This window comes from Heptranchias perlo, chromosome 17, assembly GCF_035084215.1.
Source record: "Heptranchias perlo isolate sHepPer1 chromosome 17, sHepPer1.hap1, whole genome shotgun sequence".
In the NCBI taxonomy this organism is placed as follows: domain Eukaryota; kingdom Metazoa; phylum Chordata; class Chondrichthyes; order Hexanchiformes; family Hexanchidae; genus Heptranchias; species Heptranchias perlo.
The window spans coordinates 2,382,003-2,400,848 of record NC_090341.1 but is presented as its reverse complement, the minus strand read 5'-3'; the positions used below and the strand labels follow the sequence as shown (position 1 = coordinate 2,400,848).

Below are 18,846 nucleotides of genomic sequence, written 5' to 3'. Positions count from 1 at the left end.
ACTTTGTCACGCTCCAGGCGTCACGCTCCAGGTATCACACTTCGTCACGCTCCAGGCGTCACGCTCCAGGTATCACACTTCGTCACGCTCCAGGCGTCACGCTCCAGGTATCACACTTTGTCACGCTCCAGGCGTCACACTCCAGGTATCACACTTCGTCACGCTCCAGGCGTCACGCTCCAGGTATCACACTTTGTCACGCTCCAGCTATCACACTTCGTCACGCTCCAGGCGTGATGCTCCAGCAGTCACGCTTTGTCACGCTCCAGTCACATGTTATACTCTACACCAACAAATCACAACTGAACTCTCAAAATGGATACAAAGGGGGTAAGCCAATTATTTCCTGTTGGTTTTCTGACCTTACCAGGAGAGGTTAAGGGGCGGAACCAATTAGCTGCCAATCCGGAGAAACTTCCTCCAGCAATAATTAGCTTTTATTTGACCTCAGTACCTCTACCTGGTCTTAAAGGGGCAGGCCAGGTAAACAGCTGAACATCCCTTGACTCCTGTTCTCCAGATAATCATGAGCAATGCCACAGGGCATCAAACGTCCCTCCACAACAGAAATTAGCTTTAAATTGACTTCAGGATGTCCCTATTTATGGCCTTAAAGGGGCCGTGCAGGTTCGAAGATGACTCCAGTTAGCAGCAGAATAATACGTTGTGCATGTTGCGTTAAGCCCACCTGACTTTGATGAGCAATGCCACGTTGGTGCTGCTAGTTTGAATGTCCACCTCTGACCGAACGTCTCTCCCGTCGGATTGTGTTACAGAGGAAGGAGCAGATCCAGAAAGCATCGAATTGGTGGCCAATCAGGTCCTGAATATTTCCTTCCCCATCAGCCCTCTGGACATTCGGAAGACCGTGCAGGAAATTACGGACACGATGGGTCGAGTCAAAGATGTCGACACAATTCTCAACCACACGTCGAGGAATCTGCAGGTCGCTCGACAACTGGCGAAGCAGGCGGAAAAAGTGAAGTCAGTGTTTGAGTGTAAAGGACGGAGGGGGAGAGGGAGGGGAAAAGAGAGGGAGGGAGGGGAAAAGAGAGGGAGGGAGGGGAAGGGGAATGGGGACAGAAGGGAGTGGGGAAAAGAGAGGGGAGAGGGAGGGAGGGGGAAAGGCGCAGGGAAAAGAGAGGGGGAAAGGGAGATGGAGGGGAGGAGGAAGGGATGGGGGGAAGAGGTGGGGAGGGCAGAGAGGAAAAGGAGGTGGAAAGGGAGGGTAAGGGAGAGGGAGGGGTTGGGGAAGAGGGAGAGGGAGGGGAAGGGGAGACAACAGAGGAAGGAAGGGGAGAAGGGAGAGGGAGGGGAGAAAGGGGGAGGGGAAGGGAAGGGAAGGGGGAGAGAGGAATAGGAGGAGGAAGGGAGAGGGGAAAAGAGTGGGGGAAAAGGAAGGGATGGGAGGGGGAAGAGAGGGGGAAAGCAATAGGAGGGGGGAAGGGAGAGGAGGGGAGAGGAGAAGGGAAAGGGAAGGAGGATAAGAAATAGAGGAAATCAGCCACGGTTCCTGCTCTTGATCAACGTCCCTTGACTCTGGGAATTTGGCTGGGGACAGGATCGGGCTTGTGGTGATGCCTCCCATGCCTCCTGATACTCACTGTTGAGTTTATATTGCTGGAGCTCAGAACGGAAGCTGTGGAGGAGATTGTCAACCTCCGGAGGGAAATGTCTTTTGGTTTTGAGGGATAGTAGTTCCAGGGTGAGGGGTAGTGTGCGGGAGGGGGTGTCCCCCAGGATCCAATTGCAATCTTGTTGTGTTTTGCAGGAATAGAGCCACAGAGGTCAAGGGGAACGTAACTGAGACAAAGATTTACATCGAGACTGCCAGGTCCAAGCTGAATTTAGCTGAGAAATCGCTGGAAAAGGCCAAAAATAATACTTCCCACGCTGAGAATTCCATCAATAAGGTATCTGCCGACTGTTCCCGGGGATCGGGGTGTGGTGGTGCAGTGATTATGTTACTAGACTAATAAATCCAGAGAATGTGGTTTAAATCCCACCCAGGCAGTTTGAAAATTTGAATTCAGTTGAAAATAAATCTGGAAATAAAAAGCCGGTCTCAGTAAGAGTGACCATGAAGCTGTCGGATTGTCGTAAAAACCCAACTGGTTCACTAATGTCCTTTAGGGAAGGAAACCTGCCGTCCTTACCCGGTCTGGGCCTATATGTGACTCCAGTCCCCCACACCGACGTGGTTGACTCTTAACTGCCCTCCGAAGTGGCCCCTCAGTTTGTATCAGACTCACTGCCAGCGGTTCAAGAAGGCGGCCCACCATCACCTTCACAGGGCAACTCGGGGGTGGGCGATAAACACCGGCCTCGCCACATCCTGGGGATGAATAAAAATAAAATTAACTATGAGAAGCTCGAGGGCTTTACTGGCAGAAAATCACATATAGATAGAAATTACAGCATGGGGACAATTCCAGGCAGAAACCTCATTCGAGATTGGATCTGATAGGCAGATGGAGGAACGGGAGTTGAAGAGATATGGGGGGTAAATGTAATGAGGATTGAAGGGTGAAGGTTCGTCTGAAGGGCTGGATGGGGTGAACAGCCTGTTTCCGTGTTGTAACTTCTATGTATTTCTTAATTATTGTCGTATGACCTCTCCAATTTGTTTTAGTTATTTTCTCATTTCCTTTAAAGTTCTCGAGCTGGCTCCTGGTCCTGGTATTTCTGACTCCCAGGTCTTTTTTTTTATTATTCGTTCATGGGATGTGGGCGTCGCTGGCGAGGCCGGCATTTATTGCCCATCCCTAATTGCCCTTGAGAAGGTGGTGGTGAGCCGCCTTCTTGAACCGCTGCAGTCCGTGTGGTGAAGGTTCTCCCACAGTGCTGTTAGGAAGGGAGTTCCAGGATTTTGACCCAGCGACAATGAAGGAACGGCGATATATTTCCAAGTTGGGATGGTGTGTGACTCGGAGGGGAACGTGCAGGTGGTGTTGTTCCCATGCGCCTGCTGCCCTTGTCCTTCTAGGTGGTAGAGGTCGCGGGTTTGGGAGGTGCTGTCGAAGAAGCCTTGGCGAGTTGCTGCAGTGCATCCTGTGGATGGTACACACTGCAGCCACAGTGCGCCGGTGGTGAAGGGAGTGAATGTTTAGGGTGGTGGATGGGGTGCCAATCAAGCGGGCTGCTTTGTCCTGGACGGTGTCGAGCTTCTTGAGTGTTGTTGGAGCTGCACTCATCCAGGCAAGTGGAGAGTATTCCATCACACTCCTGACTTGTGCCTTGTAGAAGGTGGAAAGGCTTTGGGGAGTCAGGAGGTGAGTCACTCACCGCAGAATACCCAGCCTCTGACCTGCTCTTGTAGCCACAGTATTTATGTGGCTGGTCCAGTTAAGTTTCTAGTCAATGGTGACCCCAGGATGTTGATGGTGGGGGATTCGGCGATGGTAATGCCGTTGAACGTCAAGGGGAGGTGGTTAGACTCTCTCTTTTTGGAGATGGTCATTGCCTTATTATTCTGTGATCACTATAAAAATTCTCATCCCTGTTTTCAAATCCCTCCATGGCCTCGCCCCTCCCTATCTTTGTAACCTCGTCCAGCCCTACAACCCTCCGAGATCTCTGCACTCCGCCAATTCTGGCCTCTTGCACATCCCCGATTTTAATCACTCCACCATTGGCGGCCGTGCCTTCAGCTGCTTAGACCCTGAGCTCTGGAATTCCCTCCCTAAACCTCTCCGCCTCTCTCCTCCTTTAAGATGCTCCTTAAAACCTACGTCTTTGACCAAGCTTTTGGCCACCTGTCCTAATATCTCCATATGTTGCTCGGAGTTTGAATACACTCCTGTGAAGAGCCTTGGGACGTTTTACTACGTTAAAGGCGCTATATAAATGCAAGTTGTTGTTGATGATGGAGCATGTGGTATCATCGCAAGGAACGTTGTTTGTAACAAAACCATTCTCCCCGTGCGTGTGTGTTTTTTTTTAGGTGAATGAGTTGCTGAATGTCATCGAGAGTCAACTGATGGAAGTGATGGATCGATTCACCAACCTGTCCACTGGAATCAGGGAGTTGGAAAATAAAACCATCGGCAACAGGAAGATGGCGAAAGAGGTGGAGAATATGGCCAATGCCGTCCTAACGCGGACAGATGGACTGCAGAAGGTGAGCCTCTAGACTCCGCAGCACAGAGCTCGGCCCTGTTCCTTTCTCACTGGGGGAGGGGATTCTGGGATCCGCTTCCATCCGATATCGAGCGGGGTCAAAGGGCGGAGGATTAGCTGGTAGGGGGTGGGGGCGTATCGCCCTCTCCCCTCCCCTCACCCCCCCCGCCCTCGGCCGACCGATTGCTGTCAATGGAAGCAGGCTACGCCTGTCCCGGTGTCGAGGGGCGTATTCGAGGAGAGTTACAGTGCCAGTACATTGCGTGTCCCCCTCATTGTCGCCATGGCGATGTCAGACACCGGGAATGCCGGCCTGCTCCTGGTGGTGAGCGGGAATGGATTCAGGATTTAAAAGACCCCCCCCCCCAGCATCCTTGTAAAAGTATGCAATTGGTTGCCAGCTCATTGAATGCAATCCTGCAGGTGCCCAATCTCCAGTGACCCACGGCAACTAATGCCCACTCTCCCACCTCCACCCCCAGCAGGGGGGGGGGGTCCCCGGGGAGGGGGGAGGGGCGTTCCCCAGCCGCTGTTACGAGCTCTGGTCAACTCGGCTAAGTGTCCGTTCCTCAACGCGCAATGCGATTCCAGGCGGTGAGTGTCAGCGGGTCATTCCACCGTGAGATGCATCACAGCCGAGCCCAATCCTGCTCTCGCCCCATAGGTCTGCACAGGCCATTTCCAGCTGGGGCCCCGGGACAGCGATTGGGAGCGGGATGCTCCTGCTCGCTCAGGGGGGTCGGGGGCAAACTCCAGCCACCCCGCCCGACCTCCCCCCCTACCCCACCATCAACAGCTCGCTCAGCGCAGACTGGGGATTGACTCGGGATTGAAGCGGGAGCTTTCCCTGCTCGGCGCGGTTCCGTTACACTCGCTGAGTTGCCGGGGAGGTTGCCGGGATAGATTTAATGCAGCGCGTCCGCTGAAGAGAGTCTCCCTCTTCCCCTGTTTTTTTTTTTGTGCAGCGCGACATGAGCAATGTGGAGACTCGTTACAAGGAGCTGAGAGACAAAATCAGCTCACTGGGCAACGGCACCAAGAAGGGGCAAGAAAGAGTGGATAAAATCAAAGAGGAGGCAGAGAAACTGAGAAACCAGGCGACAAACAGCCTGGGGAGGCTGAACGGTACGGAGTGGGATTCTCAGCAATAACAGCCACAACTTGCATTTACATTGCGCCTTTAACCAAGTAAAAGAGGGGGAGGAGGCTCGTTTGGAGCATAAACACCGGCATAGACCAGCTGGGCCGAATCATAGAATCATAGAATGATACAGCACAGAAAGAGGCCATTCGGCCCATCGGGCCTGTGCCAGCTCTTCGAAATTGCTACCCAACTAGTCCCACTCCCCCCTGCTACTTTTCCCCTTCAAGTATTTATCCAATTCCCCTTTTGAAAGTTATTATTGAATCTGCTTCCCCCGCCCTTTCAGGCAGCGCATTCCAGATCAGAACAACTCGCTGCGTAAAAACATTTTTTTCCTCCTCTCCCTTCTGGTTCTTTTGTCAATTACCTTAAATCTGTGTCCTCTGGTTACCGACCCTCCTGCCAATGGAAACAGTTTCTCCTTATTCACAATATCAAAACCATTCATGATTTTGAACACCTCTATCAAATCTCCCCTTAACATTCTCTGCTCTAAGGCCTGTTTCTGTGCTGTGGTTTCGATGTAATATTGATGTGTTGCTATACTGCATATCGTGGACCGGTTTCAGTATGATTAAAGATGGTTAACGGACCTGGTTTTCTGTTTGTTATCCTGAACCTGTCACTGAGACTCTCGAAGGCTGGGAGAGTATCGGCAATACAAGTGTTGCAAAATCTGAGGTTATAAAAGGGGTGGAAAAAATCCAACAGCATAAACAGGGCGACGTATACTGTCCCCAAACTTTATTGTAAGTAGCAGGTGTCAGCCGGGGCTCAGTGAGCAGCACTCTCACCTCTGAGTCAGAAGGTCGTGGGTTCAAGTCCCCACTCCCCAGCCTTGAGCACATGATCTCGGCCGACACTCCCAGTACAGGACTGGGGGAGTGCTGCACTGTCGGAGGTGCAGTCTATTGGATGAGATTTTAAACCGAGGTCCTTTCTGCCCTCTCAGTGGATGTAAAAGATCCCACGGACACTATATGAGTAAGAGCAGGGGTGGTGTCCTCAACCAACATCACTAAAAAACACATTATCTGGTCATTATCACATTGCTGTTGGTGGGATCTTGCTGTGCACAAATTGGCTGCTGAATTTCCTACATTACAACAGTGACTAAACATCAAAGAGTACTTCATTGACTGTGAAGCACTTTGGGACACCCTGAGGTTGTGAAAGGTCTGTGTAAGATCATTGATTCACCAATTTCAATATATTCTTTCTCCTTTGTTAGCTTTGCAAAAGAAATTTGTCAAAAATGAAAGAGAAATGACGGGAAAGTTAGACATGCTGCAGGGATTGGAGAAGAACGTGACGGACCTGCTGGAACACATCCGGGAGAGGTCCCAGCACTACGGATCCTGCTCGTAACCGAGGGGGGCAGCAGTCAGTGAATTGTCTCGTCCTGAGTCTGCGTGCGTGTGTGCCTGTGCGAGTCTGCGTGTGTGTCTGCGTGCATGTGTGTCTGCGTGCGTGTCTGTGTGTGTCTGTGCGAGTCTGCGTGTGTGTCTGCGTGCGTGTGTGTCTGTGCGAGTCTGCGTGTGTGTCTGCGTGCGTGTCTGCGTGCGAGTCTGCGTGTCTGCGTGTGTGTCTGTGCGAGTCCGCGTGCGTGTGTGTCTGTGCGAGTCTGCGTGTGTGTCTGCGTGCGAGTCTGCGTGTCTGCGTGCGTGTCTGTGTGCGAGTCTGCGTGCGTGTCTGCGTGCGAGTCCGCGTGCGTGTGTGTCTGTGCGAGTCCGCGTGCGTGTGTGTCTGTGCGAGTCTGCGTGTGTGTCTGCGTGCGAGTCTGCGTGTCTGCGTGCGTGTCTGCGTGTGTGTCTGTGCGAGTCTGCGTGTCTGCGTGCGTGTCTGCGTGTGTGTCTGCGTGCGTGTCTGTGCGAGTCTGCGTGTCTGCGTGCGAGTCTGGGTGTCTGCGTGTGTGTCTGCGTGCGAGTCCGCGTGCGTGTGTGTCTGTGCGAGTCCGCGTGCGTGCGTGTCTGTGCGAGTCCGCGTGCGTGTGTGCGTGTGTGTCTGTGCGAGTCTGCGTGTGTGTCTGCGTGCGTGTCTGCGTGTGTGTCTGTGCGAGTCTGCGTGCGTGTGTGCGTGTCTGCGTTTGTGTCTGTGCGAGTCTGCGTGTGTGTCTGCGTGTGTGTCTGTGCGAGTCTGCGTGTCTGCGTGTGTGTCTGTGCGAGTCTGCGTGCGAGTCTGTGTGTGTGTTTCAGCTCCTGTGCGCGACTTTATATTTGGCAACTGCTTGTGATTCAGATTTGAGGCGTGTTTAGTTTTGTTCCCTCCTCTCCGCTCTTGAATTTAATGACGGGCACGGTGCTACAGGACCCCCCACCACCCTGACCCTAGAGAAAGCGAGCATCAGTCAGCTATTGGACTGCGGAGGGCATCACGGCCGATCCTGAGTGTATACGGTTTGTTTCTTTGAAGATTACAAGGTTAAAACATTATCATTTCCCTCCCAGGCAGGAATGTGTAGGCTCTGTGTTTTAGTTTTTGTTGTGTCTGTTGCGGACTCTGTTTTTCTGCTGTAATATTCAAAGCTGCACTTTGAGAATCATTTGATGATGTTGGTTACGAGGCTCCCAGAGTTCAGCCTTCAGTTCGAAACACCAAGCACTGCCACAAAATGCAAAATCGTTTTGTGTTTCCAGAATTCCTTTCTCTTTGATTTTTGCAGATATTTTCTCCAGTTCAGTCCCTTCCCCCAACATTCCCCCCTCCTTTCCTGCTCTCCTGCCCCGAGGCCCCCAGCCTGTGGGACTGTGAACGAGTGTGCATCAGTGAACTGCGAGTGTGCAAGGGCCCCTCCCCCGGGCAGGAGCAGAGTGGGATCGCCCTCCCTCACAGTTTCTCCGCCTCTCTCCTTTACACCCTCTTTCACCAGGGTGCAGTTCCACAGGCACCGGCACCCCTGCTGGCCGTGTATCGTGGGTGAATCGGGCATCTTGAGCATCGGCAGGATATTCCACTCTGGAGGGCGTCACAGGGGCCACAGGTCCAGTTCTGCCTCCAACGCCCCCGCACACACACCTACACACACGCACACACTACACACACGCACACACACCTACACACACACACCTACACACACACACCTACACACACCTACACACACACCTACACACACACCTACACACACGCACACACACCTACACACACACACACCTACACACACGCACACACACCTACACACACACCTACACACGCACACACACCTACACACACGCACACACACCTACACACACACACCTACACACACACACCTACACACGCACACACACCTACACACACTTACACACACGCACACACACCTACACACACACCTACACACGCACACACACCTACACACACCTACACACACGCACACACGCACACACACCTACACACACACACCTACACACACACACATACACACGCACACACACCTACACACACTTACACACACGCACACACACCCCTACACACACACACCTACACACGCACACACACCTACACACACTTACACACACGCACACACACCTACACACACACCTACACACGCACACACTACACACACACTACACACGCGCACACACACACGCACACACCTACACACACGTACACACACCTACACACACGCGCACACGCCTATACACACGCACACACACACATATAACCAGTTTCACTGGACAGTCATGGAATGGGAACCCGACAGCGGTACTGAGCCCAGCTGTTGCAGCCTGAGATCAGTTTATTCAGTATGGAGACCGAGCTGTGGGCCGTCCGAGTCTGCCTGGCTCAGTACCACACTGGGGCAGTGCGTTCTCTCACTGAGCTTACGTTTCTCTTTTCGAGGGGTTGCTCAGTGCCTGTTGGGCACCTCCCCACTGCGCCACACAGAGAGGGGAGAGGGGGTGGAGATAGCGAATGCTACTGCCTCCATGTGTTGCTGCTCTGTCCCAGCAACCACCCACAATTACTAACTTTTCAATTCGCCTAATTGCAAAACCCCGAATAAGCAGAATACCTCCTCACTAATTGGAGTAGAAACTGCCAATCAGGTATCACTGGAGCTGCCGAAAGATGTGATGTATTTATAAAGCACCTTTAACATAGTAAAACGTCCCAAGGCGCTTCACAGGAGCGATTATCAGACAAAATTTGACACCGAGCCACATAAAGAGATATTGGGACAGGTGATCAAAAGCTTGGTCAAAGAGGTAGGTTTTAAGCAGCGTTTAAAGGAGGAGAGAGAGACGGAGAGGTTTAGGGAGGGAATTCCAGAGCTTGGGGCCCAGGCAGCTGAAGGCACGGCCGCCAATGGTGGAGCTATTGATTTCGGGGATGCGCAAGAGGCCAGAATTGGGGGAGCGCAGAGATCTCGGAGGGTCGTAGGGCTGGAGGAGGTTACAGAGATAGGGAGGGGGGGTGAGGCCATGGAGGGATTTGAAAACAAGGGGATGAGAATTTTAAAATCAAGGCTTTCCCAAACCGGGAGCCAGTGTAGGTCAGCGAGCACAGGGGGTGATGGGTGCACAGGACTTGGTGCGAGTTAGGATACGGGGCAGCAGAGTTTTGGATGAGCTGAAGTTTATTATTTCGCTTAGGGTCCAAGCCCTGTGTCAAACTGTCTGCCCAGCACTGCCTATCAGCCCCTTACCCTGGCTTTCAGTGAGATTACACAGGTCAATCGATCACAGTAAAAATCCTCTCAGACTTCAGCTAGAGGTTATAGATGATACCGTAGCATTTATTGCAAAAAAGATACTGCTAATATTAAATTGTATCTAGGATCTTAAAGGATGTTTGGAGATAATGCTATTTGGTTGTAATTTGACACAACACCGTGGATATCCAGTGTAACGGAACTCTCCAGCTGCATCAAGTGGCAAATAAAATTATTATTTTTAAATAATGGCGGTGTTTCCAGTTATTATTTCCTGGGGGAAAGGTAGGTTGCCTGGGGTTGTGAGCAATCACCAGCCGGCCAGTTGGGGGAGATGTGTTCCCATCTCCAATACCTCCAGTTGGCTGCGTTCATTTTATGTCCCTGTTCAGTGCTGGATCAGACCGGGGGGTGAGTCGAGTTCCTGTTGTACCGAGGGGAGCAAGAGCGACAATTCCAAGCATCGGGAATTTAAGGCATGAGGTACAATTTTAAAGGAGCAGAGACCTGGGGGTGTGGGTACACAAATCTTTGAAGATGGCAGGACAAGTTGAGAGGGCTGTTGAATAAAGCGTATGGGATCCTGGGCTTTATTAATAGAGGTACAGAGTACAAAAGCAAGGAGGTTATACTAAACCTTTATAAATCTCTGGTTAGGCCTCAGCTGGAGTATTGTGTTCAATTCTGGGCATCACACTTTAGGAAGGATGTCAAGGCCTTAGAGAGGGTGCTAGAATGGTCCCAGGGATGAGGGACTTCAGTTATGTGGAGAGACTGGAGAAGCTGGGATTGTTCTCCTCAGAGCAGAGAAGGTTAAGGGGAGATTTAATAGAGGTGTTCAAAATCATGAATGGTTTTGATGGAGTAAAGAAGGAGAAACTGTTTCCAGAGGCAGAAGGGTCGGTAACCAAAGGGCACAGATTTAAGGTGATCGGCAAAAGAGCCAGAGATGAGATGAGGAAATATTTTTTTACGCAGCGAGTTGTTCTGATCTGGAATGCGCTGCCTGAAAGGGCGGTGGAAGCAGATTCAATAATAACTTTCAAAAGGGAATTGGATAAATACTTGAAAAGGAGAAATTTACAGGGCTGTGGGGAAAGAGCAGGGGAATGGGACTAATTGGATAGCTCTTTCAAAGAGCCGGCACAGGTATGATGGGCCAAATGGCCTCCTTCTGTGCTGTGAAAGGATAAAGAAATAGAGGTGATCTAAACAAAGTTTTTAAATTATGAAGGGGGATTTTTTTTTATTTGTTCTTGGGATGTGGGCGTCGCTGGTGAGGCCGGCATTTATTGCCCATCCCTGGTTGCCCCTTGAGAAGGTGGTGGTGAGCCGCCTTCTTGAACCGCTGCAGTCCGTGTGGTGAAGGTTCTCCCACAGTGCTGTTAGGAAGGGAGTTCCGCGATTTTGACCCAGCGACGATGAAGGAACGGCCGATATATTTCCAAGTCGGGATGGTGAAGAGTTCAGATCCCAGGGGACACAAGTTAAAAATGAGGAGGCCCGTGTACACTCTCCCCTATCATAGACTCTCCCCACCCATTTAATCTCCTCCCACAGCCCATGTACACTCTCCCCTATCATAGACTCTCCCCACCCATTTAATCTCCTCCCACAGCCCATGTACACTCTCCCCTATCATGGACTCTCCCCACCCATTTAATCTCCTCCCACAGCCCATGTACACTCTCCCCTATCATGGACTCTCCCCACCCATTTAATCTCCTCCCACAGCCCATGAACACTCTCCCCTATCATGGACTCTCCCCACCCATTTAATCTCCTCCCACAGCCCATGTACACTCTCCCCTATCATGGACTCTACCCACCCATTTAATCTCCTCCCACAGCCCGTGTACACTCTCCCCTATCATGGACTCTTTTGAAAGTTATTATTGAATCTGCTTCCACCTCCCCTTCAGGCAGCTCATTCCAGATCATCATGACTCGATGCGTAAAAAAAATGTTGCCTCACCTCCACTCTGCTTCTTTTGCCAATTACCTTAAATCTGTGTCCTCTGGTTACCGACCCTCCTGCCACTGGAAACAGTTTCTCCTTATTTACTCTGTCAAAACCCCTCATGATTTTGAACACCTCGATCAAACCTCCCCTTAACCAAGATAGCACAAAAGATGTGAAATGGGGGAGTGCTATTTGTTCCCTCGGAGGAAATCACCATGGCATCTAAAAGCGTGACCAGATTTGGGGTGGGGGGGTGGTGGGAGGTCATCGCAAAGCTTGTGGCCTATAAATTGGATGTGGGTCTGATCCTAGTGCAGCAATCGCCTAAAGAGGCTGGAGACTGGACCATGGGAAATTGGTCCACAGTTGTATATTACCAGTCGCGGCCCCAGAGGCAGCCCACTGGTGGGGGGTTGGGAATCGCTGGGATGCGGCCGAGGGCAGCAGGTAAGTCCGAGGGAGGGTGGGAGTCAATGGCGGGGTGGGGGTGAACGCGGGGCATCAGCGACCCTTTAAGGACCACTTGTTTGGCTGGCATGTGCCCAAGAACCCTAATCATCCCAGTGTGGCAAAGGGGCCTAAAACAGGCAATAGAAAGCACCGCCCCCCCAACCCCTTGCACCCCGAATTGCACAGGCAATGGACCTAAGGCTCATTTCAGGCCGGCGCCCTAGCCAATATGGTGGGCGGCGCAGAATCTGTGCACGCACAACACCTGCCATATTGGACCCTTCAGCCTGTAAGATGGGCGCAGTGGGATTCCCATGTTCAGGCTCTGCCGTTTTAATTTTGGATTTTGTGGCTGACACTCCCCATCCCGCTAAGATGCTAGTTACCCATAAACAGCGAGTTCGGGACACAAAGAGACCTGGTAATTTAGCACCTGTAACAGGTTTGTTCAGCAGTCTAAACAGGGTATGTCTAACACAGGCTCTGATGCTGTTTATTGTCGAATGATGTGGTAAAATCCCCTGGTTTTGTTTTTACTGAGCTCTGGGCTGGAAGATCAGTAACATAATCTTTGTGAAAACAGCTAATTATGTTCAGGTCTTGTTGTACAAATTATGGGTGAATATTAAACACTGACTGCTGTGTTTCTGATTATATCACCACATCGGGGATTGGAGCATTGAAGAGGTGCAGCTGTTGGACAAAGGGAACAGTCAGTGAAATTATACTCCTCACAATTAAACAAAAACCACAGACTGGTCCCTGGGCTGGTTCTCGAGGTAGAAATCGTCACATTCAGACTTTTAAAAGAGAGAGAGATTTTCATGTGAAGGTGGCTCGCTGATTAAAATCCGGCAACGAGGGGAGTTTACCACCTCCCCATTCAATCATCTTCGCCCTTAGAGTTACAGTAAGAGGCCAAGAACTCGGAGTCTCCCGGCTGGGTGAGGAAGGGGAGCTGAGATCTGTCTGGGAGGGGTTGGGAATTCCTCGCCTTCCAAAACAAAATGAGCATGGGATGGGAGCTAAACTCTGGGATGGATCTGACAGAAACGGGAGCTGGAATTAAGGATTGATCGCAGTTTTGAATTTTGTGAAATAAGTAGGATCTGGGATGAGAAGGAGATCTGGAGGGTGTCAGCTGGGGCTCAGTGGGCAGCACCTCTTGCCTGAGTCAGAAGGTCGTGGGTTCAAGGCCCACTCCAGAGACTTGAGCCCATAATCCAGGCCGACACTCCCAGCGCCAGTACTGAGGGAGTGCTGCACTGTCAGAGGTGCCGTCTTTCAGATGAGATGTTAAACCGAGGCCCCGTCTGTCCTCTCAGGAGGATGTAAAAGTTCCCACAGCCAGGGAGCTCGCTCCAGTTTCCTGGCTACATATTTATCCCTCAATCAACATCACTAAAAAACAGATGATCTGGTCATTTAGCACATTGCTGTTTGTGGGATCTTGCTGTGCACAAATTGGCTGCTGCATTTCCTACATTACAACAGTGACTACACTTCAAAAAGTACTTCATTGGCTGTAAAGTGCTTTGGGATGTCCTGAGGTTGTGAAAGGCGATATAGAAATGCAAATCTTTTTTAAAAAAATCCCCGGATGATGGTACCGATAATCGAAGGCTCTTGTTTCTGAAGCCCACCTTTGTTTAATCGACAGTCGCTCCTCCTCTGAACTTTTCTCTCTTGTTCCTTCTGAGTTCCGATGTGTCCCCCCTACACTTCCCCCTCTGTACTTCCTCAACCTTTAAATCATATCTCCCTGAACCACCTCCTTCTCTAACCCATCACGACCTCACAACTGTGGAACTCCTCACCTCCCTCAGACTTAGGAAGAGGCCATTCAGCCCCTCGAGCCTGCTCCCACCCATTCAATTAGATCATGACTGATCTGTATCTTAACTCCATTTACCCGCCTTGGTTCTGTAACCATTAATCCCCCTACCCAATAAAAATCGACCAATCTCAGTTTTGAAATTTTCAATTGACCCCCAGCCCCAACAGCTTTTTGGGGGGAGAGAGTTCCAGATTCCCACTCCCCTTTGTGTGAAGAAGTGCTTCCTGACATCACCCCTGAACGGCCTGGCTCTAATTTTAAGGTTCTGCCCCCTTGTTCTGGACTCTCCCACCAGAGGAAATAGTTTCTCTCTATCTACTCTATCGAATCCTTTAATCATCTTCTCTTCCTCCTACAATCTACAGGCATTCAAAACCCAAACTTGGACTCACTAGTTCCAGAGGTTAATGATCTACCGTGCTGACATTTCCAACCTTCCTGATGTCTTGCACAGTTGGGTTTGGCCCTTCATCCAGGGACTGACTCACCGGCAGCCCTCCAGTACCGCTCCCAAGCGGCCATTCCTCATGCGTAGCAAGTGGCTATTCGGCTGTGTGGGGATGTCCCAGCCTAACTCAATCCCAACCTCACTCGACATCCCACCCATACAATATCCAGTAAGGGCCACTGAACAGTGAGCAGGAGCTTTAACCAATGCCAGTTGACTCCCTACCAATTGCAGTACCTCTATTGGAGGAGCGCAGAGATCTCGGAGGGTTGTAGGGCTGGAGGAGGTCACAGCGATTGGGAGGGGGGAGGCCGCGGAGGGATTTGAAGACACCAGTGCCTCTGGGACAGTACAAACGAAGGCCCCACTAACATTGGATGGAGTGTGTTATATCGGAGTACCAGCTGTTGGCCTTGGAGTCAATCCCCAGCCAGTGTTGTGTTAGCTGATCTGAGCCGGGCTGGCAGACGAGGCTCTTACAATATTGACCCCAGTACTTCTGACCTGGGGAAGGGGAAAATCATGCTCTGGATCTCACTATCCAGCGACTCCTGCTGAACTATGGAGTGTGGACAGCACTTGGCAGCAACGTCCGCCAAATTGGTTTAATAGACTGTCGACACTTTGTCTGGCTCATGGGTGAAATACAGCCATTTGGGTGAGTGCTTCCTAACGCCTGTGGGACCGTACGCAGCAAGAGAGAGATCAGCTAACTCAGCTCAGAGAGCCAGCTAAACCAGGAACCTTCCCAATGTGTAGGGAGCCTTCACCAACGGAGGTACGGGGAGGGGGGAGGCTACTGATGAAACCAGGACAGGGTCATTGGTCAGGAGACAGCGAGGGCTGGGGGTCTATCAAGATCCATTGTTTCTGCATCATTAAAGTCAGAACATAACCTTCCATCTGACAGAATTAAGGACCGATCTCCATTGTGTTGTGTGGCACTACCACCATGCTGAGTGGGATAGATTAAGAACAGACCCAGCAGCTCAAAACTGGGCATCTATGAGATGCTGTGAGCCATCAGCAGCAGCAGAATTGTATCCACCACAATCTGTTCCTCATGGCCTGGTATATCCCTCAGTCCTCCATTACCATCAAGCCATCTAAGCCCCAGTATCAATCTGGTGAATCTGCAGTGCATCCCCTCCAAGGCCAAAATATCCTTCCTGAGATGTGGTGCCCAGAACTGAGCACAATATCTCCAGATGGGGTCTGACCAGAGCTTCATACAATTGAAGCATAACTTCCTCCCCTTTGTATTCCAGCCCCTCTTGAGATAAAGGCCAACATTCCATTAGTCTTATTGATTGCTTTTTCTACCTGTTTACTAGTTTTTAGTGAAATGTGTACATGGAAACCCAAAACTCTTTGCTCCTCCACAGTTCCTGTTTTCTCACCATTTAGAAATTTATCTTTCTTCGGTCCAAAGTGGATGACCTCACACTTGCCCACATTGAACTCCATCTGTCACAGTTTTGCCCACTCACTGAATCTCTCAATGTCCCTTTGCAACTTCCTGCTCCAATCTGTACAACTTACTGTCCCTCCTAACTTAGTGTCATCTGCAAACTTAGATATCCGACTCTCTATTCCTTCATCCAAGTCATTAATTAGATGGTGAAAAGTTGAAAACCCAGAACAGATCCCTAGGGGACACCACTTGTCAAATCCTGCCAATCACAGAACCTACACTTTATCCCCACTCTCTGTCACCTACCTCCCAACTACCTTCCAACCCGAGTCAAAAGGCTGCCTCCAATTCTGTGTGTTCTCATTTTTACTGATAATCCCTTGGAACCTTATTGAATGCCTGCTGGAAGTCCATACAGATAACATCCATAGACACTCCCTTATCTACCTTAATAGTGAGCTCTTCAAAAAATTCAACTGGATTAGTCAGACAGGGCTTATCTTTAACAAAGCCATGCTGGCTCCCTCTGATCAGCTCATATTTGTTCGCGTGCTCAGTCACCCTGTCCCGAATGACAGATTCTAACACCTTCCCCCAACTGACGTTAGACTGACAGGCCTATGCTTACCTGATATCTCTCTCCCACCCTTCTTAAATAATGGAGTGACATTAGCAAATTTCCAATCTAACAGCACAATTCCCTAATCGAGAGAGCTTTGAGAGATTATGACTAACGCTTCTGCAATTTCCTCACCTACTTTTTTTTAATACCCTGGGGTGGAAACCATCAAGTCCTAGAGATTTATCTAATTTTAAGTCCCGTTATTTTCTCCATTACCATTTTGGTACTTACTTTAAATTCATTAAGTTCCACTCTATCACTTATTTTTCTATCACTGGTAATTCGTCCTCTTTCTCTGCTGTGAAAACAGATACAAAGTACTTGTTTAATAAATCTGCCAACAACATTAGGGGCAGGTCTGTATACCCCCCCCAACAGAATGATGGGCAAGTGACCAACCCCCTGCCCCACTGTATCACTCTGACTCCTCTCCGCATCTCTCTGTTTCTCTCTCTCCCTGTCTGTCTCACTCTCTCTCTCTCTCTCCCTGCTTGTCTCACTCTCTCTCTCTTTCCAGGTCTGTCTCATTCTCTCTCTCTCTCCCTGTCTGTCTCACTCTCTCTCTCCGTCTGTCTGTCTCACTCTCTCTCTCCGTCTGTCTGCCTCACTCTCACTCTCCGTCTGTCTCACTCTCTCTCTCCCTATCTGTCTCACTCTCTCTCTCTCCCTGTCTGTCTCACTCTCTTTCTTCCTGTCTGTCTCACTCTCTCTCTCTTCCTGTTTGTCTCACTCTCTCTTCCTGTTTGTCTCACTCTCTCTCCCTGTCTGTCTCACTCTCTCTCTCCGTCTGTCTGCCTCACTCTCACTCTCCGTCTGTCTCACTCTCTCTCTCTCCCTGTCTGTCTCACTCTCTGTCGCTCCCTGTCTGTCTCACTCTCTCTCTCTCCCTATCTGTCTCACTCTCTCTCTCTCCCTGTCTGTCTCACTCTCTTTCTTCCTGTCTGTCTCACTCTCTCTCTCTCCCTGTCTGTCTCACTCTCTCTCTCCCTGTCTGAGTCACTCTCTCCCTGTCTGTCTCACTCTCTTTCTTCCTGTCTGTCTCACTCTCTCTCTCGCTCCGTCTGTCTCACACTCTCTCTCTCCCTGTCTGTCTCACTCTCTCTCTCTGTCTCACTCTCTCTCTCTCTCTCTGTCTCACTCTCTCTCTCTCCCTGTCTGTCTCACTCTCTTGCTCTCCCTGTCTGTCTCGTTGTCTCACTCTCTCTCGCTCCCTGTCTGAGTCACTCTCTCCCTGTCTGAGTCACTCTCTCCCTGTCTGTCTCACTCTCTCTCTGTCTCACTCTCTCTCTCCCTGTCTGTCTCACTCTCTCTCTCCCTGTCTGTCTCACTCTCTCTCTCTCCCTGTCTGTCTCACTCTCTTGCTCTCCCTGTCTGTCTCGTTGTCTCACTCTCTCTCGCTCCCTGTCTGAGTCACTCTCTCCCTGTCTGAGTCACTCTCTCCCTGTCTGTCTCACTCTCTCTCTGTCTCACTCTCTCTCTCCCTGTCTGTCTCACTCTCTCTCTCCCTGTCTGTCTCACTCTCTCTCTCCACTCCTCCCCCTCTCTGATTTTCCCCATATTTGGCTCCACTCCCTGTCCGCCTCTCATTCCAATCCCAGTTCTGATCCATTGCTGTGTTTTGCATCTCTCTCGACCAAAAAAAGTCAGCTTTAAATACCTCAGCAGCTGAATGGGAGCGAGTTCTGGGAGGGTCGGAGTTTTGGGGAGGGGGGTGAGTCCGGGCCACTGAGCAAAGTTTGTGATTAGTTTTTGAGTTGTCAGTTCCAGCCCCGGGGCGGGAGACTGAAGTCTGGAGTTTGCATTAAACGGTCTGACAGGTGCTTTCGGGGGAATCTTTTATCCTTTGGGAAGTGTTTGATGGTCCCGTCTCTTTCCGATCCAAACTTTTCCCAGATAGTTTCCAGGCTGAACGGGGCTGCGGTTCGAATCCCGGGACCCGGAGCTCCCGAATCTCCACCGCTTTTAACACCGAGAAACTGGGACCATGAGTTTTCTGCTCTTTATATTGTGCGGTGAGTAACGATCACAAATATTTCATTGCAAATACTCTTTTTAAAAAAAAGTTTCCATTCCAAAATCCAGAAACTGCGTGTCCTCCTTCCGCTGTTTTTTGGGGTTATGGTCTTGAGTTCAAATCCAGGGCGAGTTCGAGGGAAATTGAATTCCGAATATCTGGTGATTTGTGGATTTGGCACCAGATTAAAACGAGCTTTAAAAAT

At 50.5% G+C, this 18,846-nt stretch overlaps 3 protein-coding genes across 4 annotated transcripts in view; all 3 read left to right on the top strand.

Moving 5' to 3' along the window:
• The window catches only part of lamb2l (laminin, beta 2-like), a 148,159-nt gene extending 138,017 nt beyond the window's left edge, over positions 1 to 10,142 (top strand). For both annotated transcript variants that reach the window (XM_067998345.1, XM_067998344.1), the window contains exons 31-35: positions 777 to 984; positions 1,772 to 1,913; positions 3,944 to 4,120; positions 5,085 to 5,244; positions 6,495 to 10,142. In XM_067998345.1, coding sequence (XP_067854446.1) covers positions 777 to 984; positions 1,772 to 1,913; positions 3,944 to 4,120; positions 5,085 to 5,244; positions 6,495 to 6,631 — 824 coding nt within the window. In that variant the 3' untranslated portion in view covers positions 6,632 to 10,142. The remainder of the gene's footprint in view (positions 1 to 776; positions 985 to 1,771; positions 1,914 to 3,943; positions 4,121 to 5,084; positions 5,245 to 6,494) is intronic.
• LOC137333969 (anti-sigma-I factor RsgI2-like) lies at positions 7,810 to 10,142 on the top strand. The gene is made up of 2 exons (XM_067998346.1): positions 7,810 to 8,433; positions 8,508 to 10,142. Exons 1-2 carry the CDS (start codon positions 7,810 to 7,812, stop codon positions 8,901 to 8,903), a joined length of 1,020 nt encoding a protein of 339 aa, XP_067854447.1. The 3' UTR covers positions 8,904 to 10,142.
• Positions 10,143 to 18,356: 8,214 nt separating this feature from the next.
• The window catches only part of lamb2 (laminin, beta 2 (laminin S)), a 127,901-nt gene continuing 127,411 nt past the window's right edge, over positions 18,357 to 18,846 (top strand). Inside the window, exon 1 of the mRNA XM_067998342.1 lies at positions 18,357 to 18,639. Within this exon, the coding sequence (XP_067854443.1) occupies positions 18,612 to 18,639 (28 nt within the window). The 5' untranslated portion in view covers positions 18,357 to 18,611. The remainder of the gene's footprint in view (positions 18,640 to 18,846) is intronic.